Source organism: Condylostylus longicornis, unplaced genomic scaffold (genome assembly GCF_029603195.1).
Source record: "Condylostylus longicornis isolate FDR11 unplaced genomic scaffold, ASM2960319v2 ptg000013l, whole genome shotgun sequence".
Taxonomy (NCBI): domain Eukaryota; kingdom Metazoa; phylum Arthropoda; class Insecta; order Diptera; family Dolichopodidae; genus Condylostylus; species Condylostylus longicornis.
The window spans coordinates 13,327,370-13,345,083 of record NW_026577982.1 but is presented as its reverse complement, the minus strand read 5'-3'; the positions used below and the strand labels follow the sequence as shown (position 1 = coordinate 13,345,083).

The following is a 17,714-nucleotide window of genomic DNA, read 5'->3' as shown; positions in this document are numbered from 1 at the left end:
AAAATTTAATTAAAATACAACAAAATATATAAATGGGTTTATTTTAATATTAAATGTAAAAAAATTATGTTTGAAATTAAATTATTAAAAAGTGTACACAGAAAAAAAAAATTTTTTTTTTAAAGTAGTTTGGTGAAAAAAGGAGAAAACGAAATTAATGATTTTTCCTGACATTCATTTTGAAAAAAATATTAGACGGCGTAATTAAATATTGAAAGGAATGAAAAAGGAAAAATTTATTAGATTATATTTAATATAAACTAGTATACATAGGGTATGTACATTGAAAATTGTATAATTTAAAGTGAGTACCTACCATATAAAATAAAATTTATTAACAAATTAAAAGTGTTCTAAGAAATTTAAAAAAAAAATATAATAAATAAAAATTTTAATAGTGTAAATTATAAATAAAAGTGATTATTTAAAAAAAATATACACAATTTTATTTAAATAAATAATAAAATAAATTTGCAAAAAATAAATTGGTGATATTTGTAGGTATGAATTATAAAGGTATATTATTTAATGTGGCGTTCGAACTTTTTTTTATATAAGTATTTTAACCAATATATTGAATATAATTTTAATACACACATAGCCTTAGTTATAAAAATTTTTAAATTATATAATTTCATTAATAAGTAGTTGAAATAATAAAATTAAGAAATAATTTAGTGTTTACAATTGATCTGAAAAACAAAATTTCAATATTCAAATCAGTAGTGTAAATTATTTTTTAAATTATTAAAATCAACTACATATCTCTATAATCGTCTATTTTATTAAAATATTAGAGAATATTAAAAATCTTATATAAATATAATATAATTTCATTGAAATTATATTAAAACAAATATAAATTATATATAGACGACCAAACATTTTTATATACATATTTCAAGAACAATATATGTATAGACACATGTACCAAATATATAGATATACATAAATATACATATATATATTTATATAGATACTTCAGTTATAACATTTCTATTATGAAAAATTTTATATATTGAGATAAAATGAAAATAAATAAAATATTAATAATTTATTCTTAATAATAATTATTATTTATTGCTCTTACTTTTCTTTTTTATACATTCATTTGTCATATCTCATACATATGTCTATATATATTATTATATTGTACATAATAAATTATATAGCAATGTAGATAAAATTTGTACATAATATACCTAAAATATTATTGAGTATGTATACTAAATGTACCAAATACTGAGCATCCCCATTAGATGGCCATGAACTGGTTACTATAGAGATCAATAATACAAAAAAAAAAAACAAAAAATTTAGGATACTGGAGGGTTTAAATATAAGCTACATACTTATAATAATATGGTCTTATAAATATTAATACACATGAGTACATATTTTGTGTTTATAATATAATACAGAGAGCCTGAAAATATATATACATATGTATGTATGCATTATTATGTATAATAAACGTATTTATGTACTACGTGGTTTTATTATTGCCAATAACAATAGGTACTCGATGTCTAATTATTGTTAATAAAAAAGACCATTATGTCTAATTATTATTTTAATTAAGATATTTTCATTCTTAATATGTACATATTTAGAAAAAAAAAAATTATCCAAATTCGAGTATTATAAAACTATATACATTAGTCCTTACTTTACAATATTTCACTCACTTATGGGTTAGGAGTTTTTAGAATATAGGTTTTCTTTATGTCTAAAAGACAAAAATTAATTGTAAATTTTCTTTTCTTTTTTGTAATTTAATCGTACATTATAATTACTAAAAATACCAATAAATTAGTAAAATTATTACAAAAAATTTATCATAATAAAACTTTAATGCAGTTACTTATTTATTGTCCACTTGCGTATCTTAATAATCTAAATATAATAAAGTGTATTTTCTATAAGCATCTTATTTGTTCACAGTAATTATTCAATTTTAAAGGATGTTATACACATCATTAAAAAATTATTTTAGAATAATTTCTTCAACAAAATGTATAATATTTACGAAATGATCAAAAATAATAATCCTTCATATTCAGTGGCCAAAGATTACATATAACTTTAGATTATAAGTGAACGATTAATGTTTTGAAAAAAATTTGTAGCTATAACAAGAAAAGAAAAATAGAAATTGAATAAAAATTCAACAAAAATGCATTTTTGGATTGATAAACGTTCACAAGCTTGTGGATTTGGGCGATCACGTGTTGCTGCTTCTCTGTCGAACGCAGGCAGCTGTGGTGGCTATGGACATCAGCCGCCACGTCGTCATTTATCATCAAAGACTACATCTTTGCCACCACCGACAGTTCATCGACATCAAAATCAAACGGATCATCGTTTTCATAATAATAATACTCGTAATAATACTAGTAGCAGTAGTAATAATAGTAATATTCATAACAGTGATAATAGTTATAACAATAATTTAAATGGTGCTAATAGCAGCCGACATAATAATAATTTACATCGTAACAATCGTTATTGTAATCAGCAACAACAGCAACAGCAGCAGCAACAACGTTATTTACAACAACAGCAGCAGCAACAGCAACGAAATCAATATGAGCAGCAAACACAACAACCGCAGCAAAATTACACAACAAATGATATTGCTGCTTATATTGATGGTAATGAACAATTTTATACAGTTGGTGGATATATAAACGGAAATGGTAATTATTGTAATAATCGTAGTTATACAGCTACAACAACAACAATAACTGACGAAAACAGCGTTATGAACAATCATTATTCAAGCCCTAACTTAAATTCAAGTCCAATAATGAGTTCAAATCCCACCAATGATAGCAATAACATTTTGAATAATTTGAACACAAGAAATAATTTAAGTAATAATAATAACAACAATAATAATAACAATAATAGCAATGGAGTACCAGTTAACAATAGCCAAAGATATCATCATGTCAATATAACACTGCCACATGTTTACGGGTACGTAATATAAAGTAACTAATTTCCTCTATATAATCATGAAGTACTTAGTTTTTTCTGCAAAAATAGTATACGTTATTAATATTTACATAATTAATTATTATTATTTTAAATTTTAGAAATTCCCCAAACGCACAAAATTTAGAACAAGGTCCATTAGGTTTAATGGGAGCACTATCAACATCTGCAATTAATTCATCAAATACAACTTTAGCTGCTCGACAACAAGCAGTCTCAGCGGCCAATCAACAACAACAAGAGCAACAGCATCATCACCATCATCATATTGTTGAAAATAATGAATCACAATTATTACCATCACATTTAAAATGTGGTATGTGGGCATCATTAGTGCTAGCAACATTATTTGTAGCCGGTGCAAAATTTTACTTTGATCATCAAGGAACTGGTTTAGAAGTTTTAATATTTTGCGCATTTTGTACAACATTTTTTTTAGCAGCATGCACCGTATCATTATGTCGTTTTCCACGTGAATTAGCTAGAACACCAGCAACTAGTTTAGAACATGGTTTAGATGTCAATAGTATAAATGGTTCAAGTAGTGCAACAACTGTTATAAATGGTATGATCGGCTCTACATTAAATATTCAGCAAAATCGTCAACAACAATATTCACAAAATAATTACGATCAACTTCAGCAACAACATCAAGATCATAATCAATTACTGGCGATTGCATCAGCTGCTGCACCACCACCATATCATATTGCTATACTATTGCCAGAAACAACAACAAAAGATATTGTTGAATTAGATGAAACACCACCGCCATCTTACGATAAAATATTAATTTAATATCGTTTTACAATCACAATAATAAATATTATTATTAAAAAAATATATTTATTAAAAAATTATACATATTATTGCTATGTAATTTGAATGTGAATATAAGCATTTTTGAAAATGTTTATTAACATTTCTATTTGTGTGATTTTATTGTCAAAACAATATTGTATAACAAAATTTAATTAGCTATATACTTACATTTAGTAAAAGGAAAAAAATAAACGTGTAAATGTAAAATTTATCCAACATTTATAAAAAAAATTAAAATTATTAAATAAGTTGATAAGTAAACGTTAATTTAAATCTTATCAAGTAAAATTAAGTGAAAAATGAAGAAAAAAATATAGCTGTGTAATTTTACATATTATTCTAGAATATTAAATGTATTTAAAAAAAATTGTTAAAATGGTGCCAAAAAATGAAGAAAATTTTTTTTTTTAAAATCATTAACCATAAAATTGTTATACAAAAACTTTTAGTTTATTTTTTTGAAATGGATTCGTTGGATTCGTTAACAAAATTTCGTTAGGGTCTTAGGATATTTGATTTATTCGATAAAAAGCAGTTTTAGCGGATGTTTTGTGATGTTTGTATAGTACTATAGTACTATACCAAAGAAGCTGATCTTGCTTCAAAATTGAATTGAAATTGCAATTAGTATCGTTAAACGTTTCTGGCTTCCGTTTTCTTTATCCGAAAATCACAAACAACTCCAATAATATAAGTTAAATAGCTCAAATTCGAAAAATTTAGTACTCCATATAGAATTTTAATTATATATAGCCAATATTTTATCGTTTTTATATCCGCTAACTTAAATTTAATTAAATTATACATTACGTATTATACGTACATCAACGAGTTTTATTGAAATTTATCGGCTCTAATTTATTTGAGTGATTAAGATACTCATAAGTAAAAATATTAAAAATAATATATTAACAATAATTACAAATAAGTTAAATTAAATTTTATTAATTTTAAATATTAATTATAATAAATTTATTAAGATAATTTTATATTGTAATACCATTTTTGACAAAATGAAATAATTTATTACTTACGTCTTCACAAAAGAAAAAAATAATTATTAATAATAATAATAATGAAAAAGAATAGATTAATTTAATTATTATGGTAACAATAATAGAAAATTTTGAAAAATGTTATTTTAAATCAAGTGTACATGTATTTGTTTCAAAAATGCATAGCTAATTGTACTTAATAGTAAAAATTAATTATTTAATTTCTTATTTAATTATTGGAAATTTATTTAATTTAATGATCTTCGAACGCTCGAATTTTAATTATGTGAAATAAATTACACGACGTAAAAATAAAATTGTTTGAATTCTAATTTGATACATACACAATAGAATTAATTATTTTCATACTGGAATTTGTTCAATTTAAGTAGGATTCCGGAATATTCAAAATTCGTAGATTTGAAATTTCAATTTCAAAAATTTATGCAAGATAATTTATAGCTGCGACACAGATTGAAATTTGTGTTTCAATCTGAGCTTGTAAAATGTAGAAATTTCAGCGAATAATTAATGTGTTAATTTTTGCAACTGTAATTTCTTTAGAAACACATAACTAGGTCTGTTATTGAACAAATTTTGAATGTTGCAAAACGTTTTAGCGCATTTTTTTTTTTTTTTTTTGTCAAAAATTCTGCACAAATTATAATTTTTCTGCTTTTCCTAAAATAAAATCTATTATAATCCGCAGTTTTTTTAAACAGATTTATACTTGATATTCTTAATCTATTAATAAATAATTGCACTAAAAATATGAACAAAATATAATTTTAATCTTTCAATATAACTTTCATTTAATATTTCTACAATTGAAGTGCTCATTCGATATTATTTGAATTACATTTATTAAAAAATTATCAAAAATTATTAAAAAACATCCACGCATACAACACAAATTCTATAAAATATTAATTAATATTTTACTCTCAATGATTTTATAAAATATATTTTAGCCGTTTATAAAATTTAATTTCAAAATGTTCTACATACAAATATATATTACATATACATAAATAAAAATCTATATATTAAAATTATACACAAATGAATATTGGAAAAAAAATTAAAAACAAAAATGTTTAATTAAATTTTTAATCATTTTTCAATAAAATGAAACAAAATTGCACAATATTTCTTCTTATATACTATTGTATTTATTAATTTTAAAACATTTAGAATAATTTTGATTCCAATTTACATACATATATTATACATACTTATATACAAAAATTAAAATTAAACACATATATATATATATATATATATTAAAAACATTATATATAATAAAGAAAACTTTAAAGAACTGAATAATTTTATCAAAAACCAAAAAATATAAAAAAAATTAAAAAAAAAATTATGAAAACACAAAACTTTTTACAAAATGTAATAAATATTTTTTTTGTTTTTTGTATGTATGTTACGTAGGAATTATTTAACATAAAGATTTTTTTAAAATTTTAATATAAAAAAATCTAAAATTAATTTCAATCGGTTAAAATATTTTTTTTATAAAAACATTCACATATATACATTTGATATGTATATAATATATACATATGTATAAATAATATAAACTCTAATTTAGAATTGTTAATTAAAAAAATATTAAAAATGTAATAATTAATGAAAGGAACAAAATATTAATTTAAACTTAAATTTAAGAAGCGCTTAAGAAAAAATGTTTAATGAAAAAAAAAAAATCGAAAAATTATCAAATAAAATTTTATCGTTTCAATTTATCACAAAAAATATAATTGTAATAATCTTTCTATATCATGATAAGTACATATTATGTATTATATATATATTATATATTACTTAATCAAAATATGATTGTTCTTCATAAAACACTGATAGAGCGTAATCAATATGGCTAAAAGTACTTTAAAATCAAAATACAGAATATATTTCATTTATTATACCCGATTTAAATATAATATTTTATTAATTAAAACGGCGGGACCGGACAATTAACTGATTATATAATTTTGATTAAGAAAATTTATTTTTTATTTAAAATAAATCATTCCACATAGAAATAATTCATATATCAGTTAAGTAAAGGCTATACAACAGTTTTACCTAAAATATTTGAACTTTATCAATTTAAAATAAACTATAAAATGATTGTGTTTATACAAATTTAATTAATTTCTCTATATATAAAACACTTGTAGTTAAATTTCAATTAAATCTAAGATTATTACATTAAATAATTATAACACATCAAACGTGTGTAACACTTCAAGTGTATAACACTCCCGTTAAAGTATAAGTATCAGCCTACATAAGTTAAGAGTAGATTTATTCAGATTTTATATTTTTATGTGGGAAATAAAAATAATATCAAATCCTTGAGGTTATGAGATTTAATTTTTTCTTCCGTATAATAAAACTTTCATACACTACACCACAGTGTTCCATTTACAAATAAGTATTTCGAAGTGTTATATACTCTTAAATGGAATACAAACAATATAATAAATTGAAACGATTTGTATTTATCAGTAAAAATTAACTTTTTTAAAAATCTTTAAAATAATATCTTATCAACTTGTAATTATAAATAACTCTATTATACTGTAAAATCATTTTTAATTTTTGCATATTTTTATTTTAATTGAAAACTATTACTTTTCAGTAATTGAAATTCAACTTATAAGCATAATACTATATTGTAGAAACATAAAGTATTATGTACAAAGTGATAAATATATTAAACTTATGTAAAAACAAATTAGTGATTTCCGATAATTTGAAACTGAGAAACTGAAACTAACTTTTACAAAATGCGTCTGAGAATTTTTAAAAAATTTTTGTATAAAACTGACAACATTCTTAACAAGATTTTCCATTGATTGTTCAAAATATCCAAAATGTTCTTTAAAAGTACGCACTTCTAATTTACTGTTTAAATAAGTATAGCTTATGATCTAAGATTGTGAAAATGAAAATTCCCTTTTTTGTTTTTGTAACCTTACTTCCCCCTTTTTTTGTAATCCTACTTCCTATGGAATTCTTTTGTGCTTTGAATGCGCACAATTTCCAATTATCTGAAATCACTTTATAATAACAAAATGTTTTTAATTATAAAACATATATAAATTACAAAAATATTTATAAAAGCATAAATATATATTAACATATTTTAACCTTTTTTTTTTCTAGATTCACAGAATCTCAAAATATTAAAAAAAAGAAAAACTTTAAAATTAAAATTAAATAAAGAATATATAAGAAATAAAAACGAAAATCTTAGAAGAAATCTAAAGTTTATATTTCTCAAATATTTCAAGCTAAACTAAAAAATAAAATTCTTGAGAGAATCTAAAGAAAAATTTTGAATGAATTGAGAAGAAATGCACTTTTGGATTGATAAAAGATCCCAAGCAAATATCAACCAGTGCCGAGCTAATGCCAGACTAACACTAAATCGCTTACAACCACTTGAATACGTTAGACCACCTCATCATCAACATCACCATAATAATAGCAACAACACTTCCGCTAATGGTAGCAATAATAGCAATTGTAATTATAATTACCCTTATTTAAATCCTTCAAATAATAATAATAACCATAACAGTAATAACGCTAATAACAATAATAGTAATAATAATAATAATAACAATAGTAGTAATAATAATAATAACAACAGTATTTTGAGAAGCTCAAGTCTAATATCAAATACTCCAAATATTAATTCTCCAAATCAAGTTAATCGTAGTATTAACAGTAATAATATTATTAATATCAGGAACAGTAATAATTGTGGCAATTCCACTGCCGTTAACCCAATTAATTTAAATATGATAAATACAGCGGCTACTGGCTCGGCACATTCTAGTTATAGGTAAGTTATTTCTAGATTTGGCAATATGTAATCTTTTTTCTAATTTATTCTTTTGCAGTTGCTAATAATATATATTTTTTTTTGTAATATTTTTCAGAATTCCCCATCATCAAAATATTGATATTGAAACAACATTCGGTCCTAATGACCAACATCATCAACAAGAACCAGTTGTAAGAACACAGCCACATTTAAGATGGCAAGTTCTCGTTATATTTACCTTCTTTGTAGTTACAATTCGTTTTTATGTTTTGGGTAATAGATCAGAGGTATTAATTTATTGTATATCAGGTTTAATATTGGTTATGGCTTTATTAATATTTTCTGCTCTTAATTTACAAAAACGATTAACAAATGGAAATAACAATTTTAATACAACTTCACCACGTTTCGATGGTGTACAACATACTCGTTTAATAAATGCAAATAATAGGTTGGGTGGTGTAATAGGAACAAATAATTCGCTTCATCAGCAAGAACAAATTGCAACTGGTAGTAGATGTCCATATGTACAACAACTAGTATTACAAAATGCTACAGGACCATTAAATAGAAATGGAAATAACCGTGATGCACAAATTTTAGCTGAAGCTGTTGTTTTATTACCACCTTCACCAACACATATTTCACATAACGATATTAGAAGACATCAAAGTGAAAGTTCAATTGCCCCACCACCATATGATAAGGCAATACTATTACCAAATAATGCAAGTAATAATAAGAAATTTGTTGGTATTGAAATTGAAAGTAGCGAAGATGAAACACCACCACCATCTTACGCAGCCGTAACAGACATAAATAACTGACTAACAGTTAATATTGCAGATGAAAATTAAAAACTATATCATAACACAATTATTAAACATAACATGCATACACACATATATTATTCATGTGTTTCCGGCTTTTGACTGTGTTCAACGTGTTGAAAGCTTTATATCCTTTTTCTTGGAAAAATCTTGTGAAATGAAGATTAAAATTTTATCACGTAAAGCAATGTAGAACAGCAATTTATGCTTCATAATCAAAGCATATCGTAAGTTATTTTAGGCTTTTAGAATTCTAAATTGCGAATACGTAAACGAAGTTTTTGCAAAGTTCGAAAAATATTCTTTGAAAATCATGCTCAATATATTATATTATCTGCAGGTGTGAATTTTTGTAGTATTTTATAAAATCTGGATTTTCGGCATTTCTGTTTTTCAATAAATTAGAACGCCATGGGTCTAAAAGTACTACATTAAATGCATACATAAAGCGTTTAAGATTTCTGGTTTTGACATGAAATATTAAAAAACCCCTCACATATGTAAGAGAAATAAGAATATTATTAACAAAATTCTTACTATTCAAAAAAGATTTCGTATATTTTAAGGTTAATTAAATAGTATTAAAATACCTAACTGTTTTAACTTATAACAGAAAAAAATAAAATAATTTTCTACCACAGAAAACTCAAATAATAATCTTGTATAATCTGAAACAATAATCTTGCAAAACCTATACCTGGACACATTTACCTAAACACATTTTTTTATGCTGGGTTTAACTACTTTTGTTTAGTGTTAATATTTCCAAAAACACGTCTTAATTACTTACTACTTTTTTATCAATTATACACGGTCCCACAAATGAAAATTACAAAAAATCATTGCATCAAAACTAAAAAACTCTAATTTACTAGTTAATTTTTAATTTATATAAATGCCTTTTAAATTTTCGCAAATTTAGTTTCCAAATAATCTTTTTGAAATATACACATAGTTTACACAATCATATTTATCCATCTTACCATAATAGTTATTCCTTCAAATACAACATGCATTACTCACATATTTTATTACAACACACGACACAATATAATATAGTGAATACAAGTTCCAATGTGATAAAACTTTCGCACACCGATCTTATAATAAATTCAAACAAAGTTTAGTGAAATAAGGGTTTCCATAACTTATAAATTTAAGAATCCTAAATTATTGCTATAAAATATACAAACAAACATATATTTTTCATCTAAAATTAATCTAAAACTAACTTAAGTATATAATTCATATTAATGTATAAAATTTATAATAAAATATAATTAAATAAGAAGTTGATTATTATTATTCAATATAATCTCGTTAAAATAAAGTTAAATTAAGTCAATTGTCCTTAAAAAAAAATACTAAAAAATTTTGTAAACAATTTTAAAATTTTAGTTTAATTTTAGAAATAGAATCCTATATATATATATAAACAAACATATATAACATTTTTAAAAAACAACTTTCCAATTTTCAAATAAATATTAATTAATGGAAATAAAACTGATCAAAATAAGAACTTTATTTACATAAATTTCCAGTGATCAATTAAATTCCTTCAAAAATAAAATAAATATCAAACGGTTTACTAAGAAGTTCTACAAACTATGCACATAATTTTATCTTTGAATTTCTGAAATACATATGAGGAGAAATCAAACTTGCGTGCGAGTATTACAATAGAAAAAGTAATATATTTATAGAGTTTTGTAATAAAATTCAATATAATATAGAGTGAAAATATTTTGGAGTAAGTCGGAATTAAGTTCAATTCCTCGTGGTTGAATAGTTGAAAATACTTAATTAGCTAGCTATAAATTGATCTAGCTAATCTAATTAGGTATGTACTTGTTAAAATGAAAGCTTTTAGTTTTGTTAAACGCAAAAGATATTATTAATAACAATTTAAATAAATTTTAAATAATTAAAATATATTTGATTATCCTTATGGCAATTCAAATTTCCTGCATTATAAAAGAAAGCTCTTAATCATAATACATATTATATTGAAATATTTTTTAAGGCATCGTAAGGATTAATGAAAAGATCAGTAAAATAAAAATTAATTTATCTTTGAGGTGTTAACGCGATAAAGAAAAAATCAAAGTATAGTTTCAAAAAGCACAAATTTTTTTATATGGACTCAATTAAAAGTAAAATTTTGATAAATAATTACAAAAGTATAAAATTTAATTTTAATTTTCTCTTCTTAAATTTTATCAAAATTCACAATACAAAAGGATGCGAAATTCTGATGTCGAAGAACTCATTACGAAATATAATTTTTTAAAAAATAAATGATGTTGACTGGCACAAAGCGGCATTTCTTAATATATATTTTCATTTTTGTTTTAAGTATGTATAGTTTGATTTTATTGCATACAAGACGCACGCCAAATACTTTACATGATTTGTTAAATACAAATAGTACATGTACAAAATGATAAGAGAATGTTAAAAAAAGGTCAATCCAGTTTTCAGAAGTTGCAAAAATTGAAAAAAGTAAAGTAATAATGAAATTCAGAATCAATAATTTGTGTACGACAAAGTGATTGTATATAAAAATATTTATCTAAATGTGAAATGTTTAATAGTGTATTTTCATCTAGTTGAAAAATACTTTTCCTATAAAAAGCTAGCCAAACTCAACATTATTAAAATATGGAATTAATAAAAAATTTGAAATACCAAACAATAAAGGATTTATATTACCGCTTGAGTATCCAATAAAAACTAAATACAACTACTAATTTCAAAGAATAATTTTTATGAATTACCCATTTGCAAAAATAAAATCCTGTCGCATGCTATTATACTCGTTTGGATAAATTTAACTTAATCATAATTTGGAAATTGCAATTGAATATACGATATAATATGTAGAGGGAATACAAATTTTAATGACAGTCTCATTAAGATTTTGAGCAGCATCATTTAACAAAAATTATAATTTCGGAATGCGGATCATTTTCTTTATTATGGTTTTTATTTTTTTTTTTATTGAGAACCAAATCAAAGTAAAATTATCCTCAATGAATTCAGAGCATTTAAGCTTGTATATATGATTATTGACATCCTGAACTGTAATTTGAAAAAGGTTTTAAGGCGGTTTCAATTACTTTTTTTTTTGTTTTGACTTCTCTGTACATACTATTGGAAGCTATAGGACGCAAAATTTTTTGTCTTATTGACAATTTTTTATTTGTTAATGATAACATCTACTTAATATATACCCCCAAAAATTTGCTTCTCTCTTTTTTGTTTAAATATCGCAATAGTTATCTAATTACAGGCTATAAAATTCTATATTAGCTTCTTATTTTATATTTTTAGCCTTTAGTGAAAATTATTGTATTTAAGGCGAATGAATTATAACAGCAGCGGCGGCTTTTTTATTTAGCATCTTGTTTGTTATGTATAACACCTTGATATATTTTAAAAGAGAAATATTATTTTTACACTTTTCTTTTTTATATCATTAGCAATAATATGTATAGCTTTAAGTGAAAATTACCTTATAATTATTTACAAAATTAAAGAAAATTTAATATATTTAAGTCCAATGATCCTAAGATTTTATTTAAGGACAAAAAAGTCTTTATTGCATATTATATACCCAAAAGTCCTAATCATTTACGTTTGCACAACTTATAAGCATCATGTCTAATAAGAAATTTTTTAACAGAATTTTTGAAGACAATGTTGTTTTGAACGCGTGCATATAAGTATGTGCACAACGTTTGCAATCGCGTAATTTAAGGTTATAAGCGTCTTATTTAAGTGCATTTTGTTCTTAATTATATGTGACATAATCAAATAACATAAATTTTATATTTTCAAAAATAGTTTAGCCAACATATTTTATATAATAAACAATATAAGGATACATAAGCAGATTGAAAAATGCATTTTTATAAAAGACAAATTAGAATAACAATCAAAATTTATAAAAAAATGTTAACAAGGATGCCTTAATAGGACCACAATAATATTTTAACTGCATTTTAATCAGATTTGATTATATGTTTTCCAATATTTTCTAATTGGACTTAAAAATGATTTCTTTTGATTAGTGCCGCTAGATGTCAGAAGAAGTATTGGTATAAGAAAAAAAAACCACCTTCGAATAATTTCAATAAAAATTTCAATGAGTTCAATGCAAATTAAGTAATAAATAGTTTGTTTTTTCTTTTCTTAAAAATAAATTGCTCATGATTACATGTAATTTAATATTTTTAATGCTATGATTTGTTTTAAATGAAATTTATTATATTACATAATCAAAGACATAAAATTGTACATGCTCCCATTTAATATAAGCTAGCTCTCTAAATTAAAAATATGTACATATGTATAACTACGCTTTAATTTTTAAATGAGCCAATAACTGATTTTAATTAAAATTTTATCAAATCAAGAAGATGCACAATGAATATTTAATTTTTGATTGTACAAAAATATAATAAAAATTAGAAAAAAAAAATAATGGAAAATTTATTGAAGGAAAGAAACTATAAGCAGTACCAGATAGAATATTAGCAGCGGTGGTCTTAAAAGAACGTGGTCATTCTGGGCATAATACATAAAGTTAACAATTATCATAAAAAATTGGATGTGATCAACGCCACTTTGTATATTTTCTAATGTATATTCTACAATGTTATTTATTAATATACAATTTGATCTATATTCAAATTTGAAAAGTGCCAGTATTTTTCTAAGTAATATGACTATAAAACTTAAAATTTAATTGTTAGTACAGGTGTCATGACTTTTCTTCTGTTTTAACGATCAATTAAATATTAAATATACAAGGAAAAATATGTATAAATTTGTCACACATTTTAGTAACTGAAACCTAATTTCCTTGGAAAAGCTAGTGGTTTATTATATTTTTTGACCGATTGTTTTTTTCTCCATACTTTGAATTGAGATGAAATTGAGCCGGTACTAAAAATCTCCATTTTCCATTCTCTTTCAAGCCATAAATAAAAAGTTTCATATAAAAATTGAAATTCTTCATGAAGTATACTCAATCAGAACACCCCAATGAAATATTAAAACTGAAAACATACAATGTTTTTCCCATTTTTCATAAGACAACTAAATTGAGGTGGAACCGTGATAAAATTAAAAAAAAAAAATTATAAATTGTTGTGATGCCCACCATAAAATGGCTATAATTGCCTTTTAATGTTACAATACTATATGTTTCGGCGCTTAGAATTATATTCTAGGATATTATATCCCATAATTCTAATATTTTCTTTTTGTATAAAATCATTATGTACAGTATATATTGTTATAAAGCCCAAAAAAAATCATTTAAGAATTAGACCAATTTTAATTGAAAATAAAATTAATAAAAAAAATTTTTTAATCCAATCCACTATAATTAAATAAATTGAATTGAAATGGGAGGTCAAAATGTTTTGGTTGTAAAATTAAAATTGATTTAAGACTGATGGTCATGATGACTGATGTTATTATAAAAAGTATCGAGGTAAATTTTTGGCTCGATTTAATTTAATTTAAATTTAAAAGGGTTATTTAAAATCAATTAAGGATTTTTAATTTAATTATGAATGGATTTCACTTTATTTCATTAAGAATTTAGAAAAAAAAAGGATTATATTTGGTTAAATTTAAAAAAAGGATAATGAAATAAGGATTGTAAATGGAAAATATTAGTGTAAAATTACTAAGTTACTATTATTAAAATGAACGGTAGCTAAACCAAAACGATGATAAAATATTTTTAATATTCAAAAGGATATATAGATCCCATAAAATAAGGATATACGAAGGTAAGTACAGTTATGAAAATCTGAAAAAAAGAATTTAATGATTAATTCAATTGGTATTCGTATTCTGATGGACAGTCAAAGTGGACGATTTGTATTTAATTTTTTAAAGGTGCGCAACTAATTTCTTTTAGAAACTAAATCTAATTAAAGGGCAGCCAATTTTGATCAGTATGTAATGTTATATGTATGTAACATTGCTATATGTATATATTTGGCTAATGGTGCTTTTATAGGAACTGAAATATAAAGCAATAATAATTTAGGATGATCCTTTAAGTGTTCTTTTGAATATTGAATTTACATTCTAGATGATCTCTTCTGAGGATTTAATATCACTCAGAGTATCAACAGTTATACATTCAATATTATTTTCTTAAGCTGCAAGTATTTCAACCGCCCAATAGCAGCAACAGACCTCATAGGCTTCCATAGAAATTAACCCTACAATGTGAAATTAATAAATTAAATTCGGGCTTTAGTTTGGCTTTAGTACTGGTTTTAGTATGTTTTTGTAAGAGTTTTGTAAGAGTTTAATAAGATAACTCGGTATTTGTGTGAAAAAATTGTTACGAGATAAATTTGCAGTGGTCTATTTCCATTTACTAATTAAAAATTAAAATAAATAAGAAATTATATTGGAATAGCTTTACCATTTGTTTCAAATAAAGAAAATAATTTTAATTACTACGGTCAGTATTTTTTTTGTTTTAATTCTCCGATAAAAAAATTCGTTATGAAGATCTCATAAAAAAGACTAGTTTCATATATTTAAATCTATAAATAAAATGCAAATTAGAATCAAGTAACAAGAACATGAAACACATAACATGACGCAAATAAATGTCATAATGTATTTATATTTTTACATTTTATGACTCTATTATGTTGCATTAATATTCCACGGAACATTAAAAAGAATAACAAGAAAAGCAAAAATTTCTTGCATTATACGAATACTTTATCAATTATTATATAATGAAAAAATATGCAAATTAGTATGCAATATGTATTACTTATAGCAAAACTGAAGAATTTGAAATGAGAATGCAAGAGGGGAGTAAAAATATTATAAAAAAATCGCTTTACTAAAGTTGAACTGTTTACAATTTTAAGTCAATTTTACGACTTTAACTAGCATTTTTAGCGAGCTAGCGAGCTAAAATTGATTCGCAGGACTATTTAAGTCAAATCTTAATTATAATTAATTTATAAAGTTAAATCGAGTAATAATATGACTTTTAAAACTTGATAGTCTTTGAATTGTTGAAACCAGATTCAGCTTTACACCTTAAAAAAAAAAGAAAAATTAAGTTTCTATAAAAATGATTGTATATGTCAAAAGCTCAATACCCCTACATTTATATTACAAAACAGATTTGGGTTATACTCCTATCACACATGTTCTTCATGAAGTGTATCCCAAATTTTCAACTTTGGACAAACTTTTTGTGTGTTATTAGTTGCATGGTATATTGATCTTACATTCAATTAAGCAAGAAAAACCATAATTGTGAGATATCAAACTGCCTTGGCAGTCATCTCCACTTCTCAAAAATCAACTTAAATATTGATTGTCCGCCAAATTGTATCCGCCAAATATCCGCCAAATTGTAATTTTAAAAAGTTGCCACATTTTCAGTTGCCGCATGATTTGTAGCGCCATACTGTAGCGCACACACATCTCATGCGGATTAACATACATATGTCAACAAAAATGATTTATCCTGGCGCTGTAACTATTTCTTTTATTTAAAACACGAACTCCATTTTATTACTTTTAAAGGAATAAGGTCCAATTATGTGACGAACTTGTAAATGAATTTAAACCATAATGAAATCTATATTAGTTTAGCTCAAATTAAATGTTATATTTTTGCAATTTCGTTCACTTCAAGAAAAATTTTTTGATTGAATTCCAAATTTTCAATTCTTAAGAAGTTTTAATTAAGCTATTCTTTGCCAACTAAAAAACAAAATAAAAAAAAAAATTACTAATTTCAAAAATTTTTGTTCAGCTTAAGAAAAAAATAAAAATTAAAACTGTAAAATATACCGGTACAATTTTAGAATTCTCTATAACCATTAAAAATAAAATAAAAAAAAAACATGAAATTTTGCGTATTAAAATTTTTTTTTCATTATTTCTCATTTTGTATGTATGGACGTAAAATACATTTTAAGCGGCACTGAAAAACAAAATAACCATTGTGTTTGTTAAAGTGTTAAAGAAAAATTTGCGTAAAAATTAGTTTACGCCCGGGATAAAATTACAACAGGATTAAATGAAAAAAAATCGTTTCTAAAATTATCACAATTTCAAATGAAAAACAATTACATTAAAAATGTAAAAAACAAAAAAAAAAATAAAGGGGGGAAAAAACAAGAATTTAAAATCGTGCTAAGC

At 23.3% G+C, this 17,714-nt stretch overlaps 2 protein-coding genes across 4 annotated transcripts; both read left to right on the top strand.

Moving 5' to 3' along the window:
• Positions 1-64: 64 nt before the first annotated feature.
• LOC129605490 (hybrid signal transduction histidine kinase D-like) lies at positions 65-10,741 on the top strand. 3 transcript variants are annotated; one of them, XM_055515275.1, is made up of 3 exons: positions 65-304; positions 8,004-8,688; positions 8,786-10,741. In XM_055515275.1, exons 2-3 carry the CDS (start codon positions 8,195-8,197, stop codon positions 9,495-9,497), a joined length of 1,206 nt encoding a protein of 401 aa, XP_055371250.1. In that variant the 5' UTR covers positions 65-304; positions 8,004-8,194; the 3' UTR covers positions 9,498-10,741. The 3 variants fall into 3 exon arrangements, with proteins under 3 accessions (XP_055371250.1, XP_055371249.1, XP_055371251.1); XM_055515274.1 differs by having other exon boundaries at positions 65-501; XM_055515276.1 differs by lacking the exon at positions 65-304 and having other exon boundaries at positions 7,484-8,688.
• LOC129605489 (putative uncharacterized protein DDB_G0286901) lies at positions 1,963-4,296 on the top strand. The gene is made up of 2 exons (XM_055515273.1): positions 1,963-2,982; positions 3,102-4,296. The coding sequence occupies exons 1-2, from the start codon at positions 2,177-2,179 to the stop codon at positions 3,796-3,798; spliced, it is 1,503 nt and encodes a 500-aa protein (XP_055371248.1). The 5' UTR covers positions 1,963-2,176; the 3' UTR covers positions 3,799-4,296.
• Positions 10,742-17,714: the final 6,973 nt, after the last annotated feature.

What these genes read in the sequence shown, in the direction of transcription:
- LOC129605489 (XM_055515273.1), top strand. Translation starts at nt 2,177, where the DNA reads ATGCATTTTTGGATTGATAAACGTTCACAAGCTTGTGGATTTGGGCGA. An exon ending in ACACTGCCACATGTTTACGG is followed by an intron (nt 2,983 to 3,101) that starts GTACGTAATATA and finishes TTTAAATTTTAG; the next exon opens with AAATTCCCCAAACGCACAAA.
- LOC129605490 (XM_055515275.1), top strand. Translation starts at nt 8,195, where the DNA reads ATGCACTTTTGGATTGATAAAAGATCCCAAGCAAATATCAACCAGTGC. An exon ending in TCGGCACATTCTAGTTATAG is followed by an intron (nt 8,689 to 8,785) that starts GTAAGTTATTTC and finishes AATATTTTTCAG; the next exon opens with AATTCCCCATCATCAAAATA.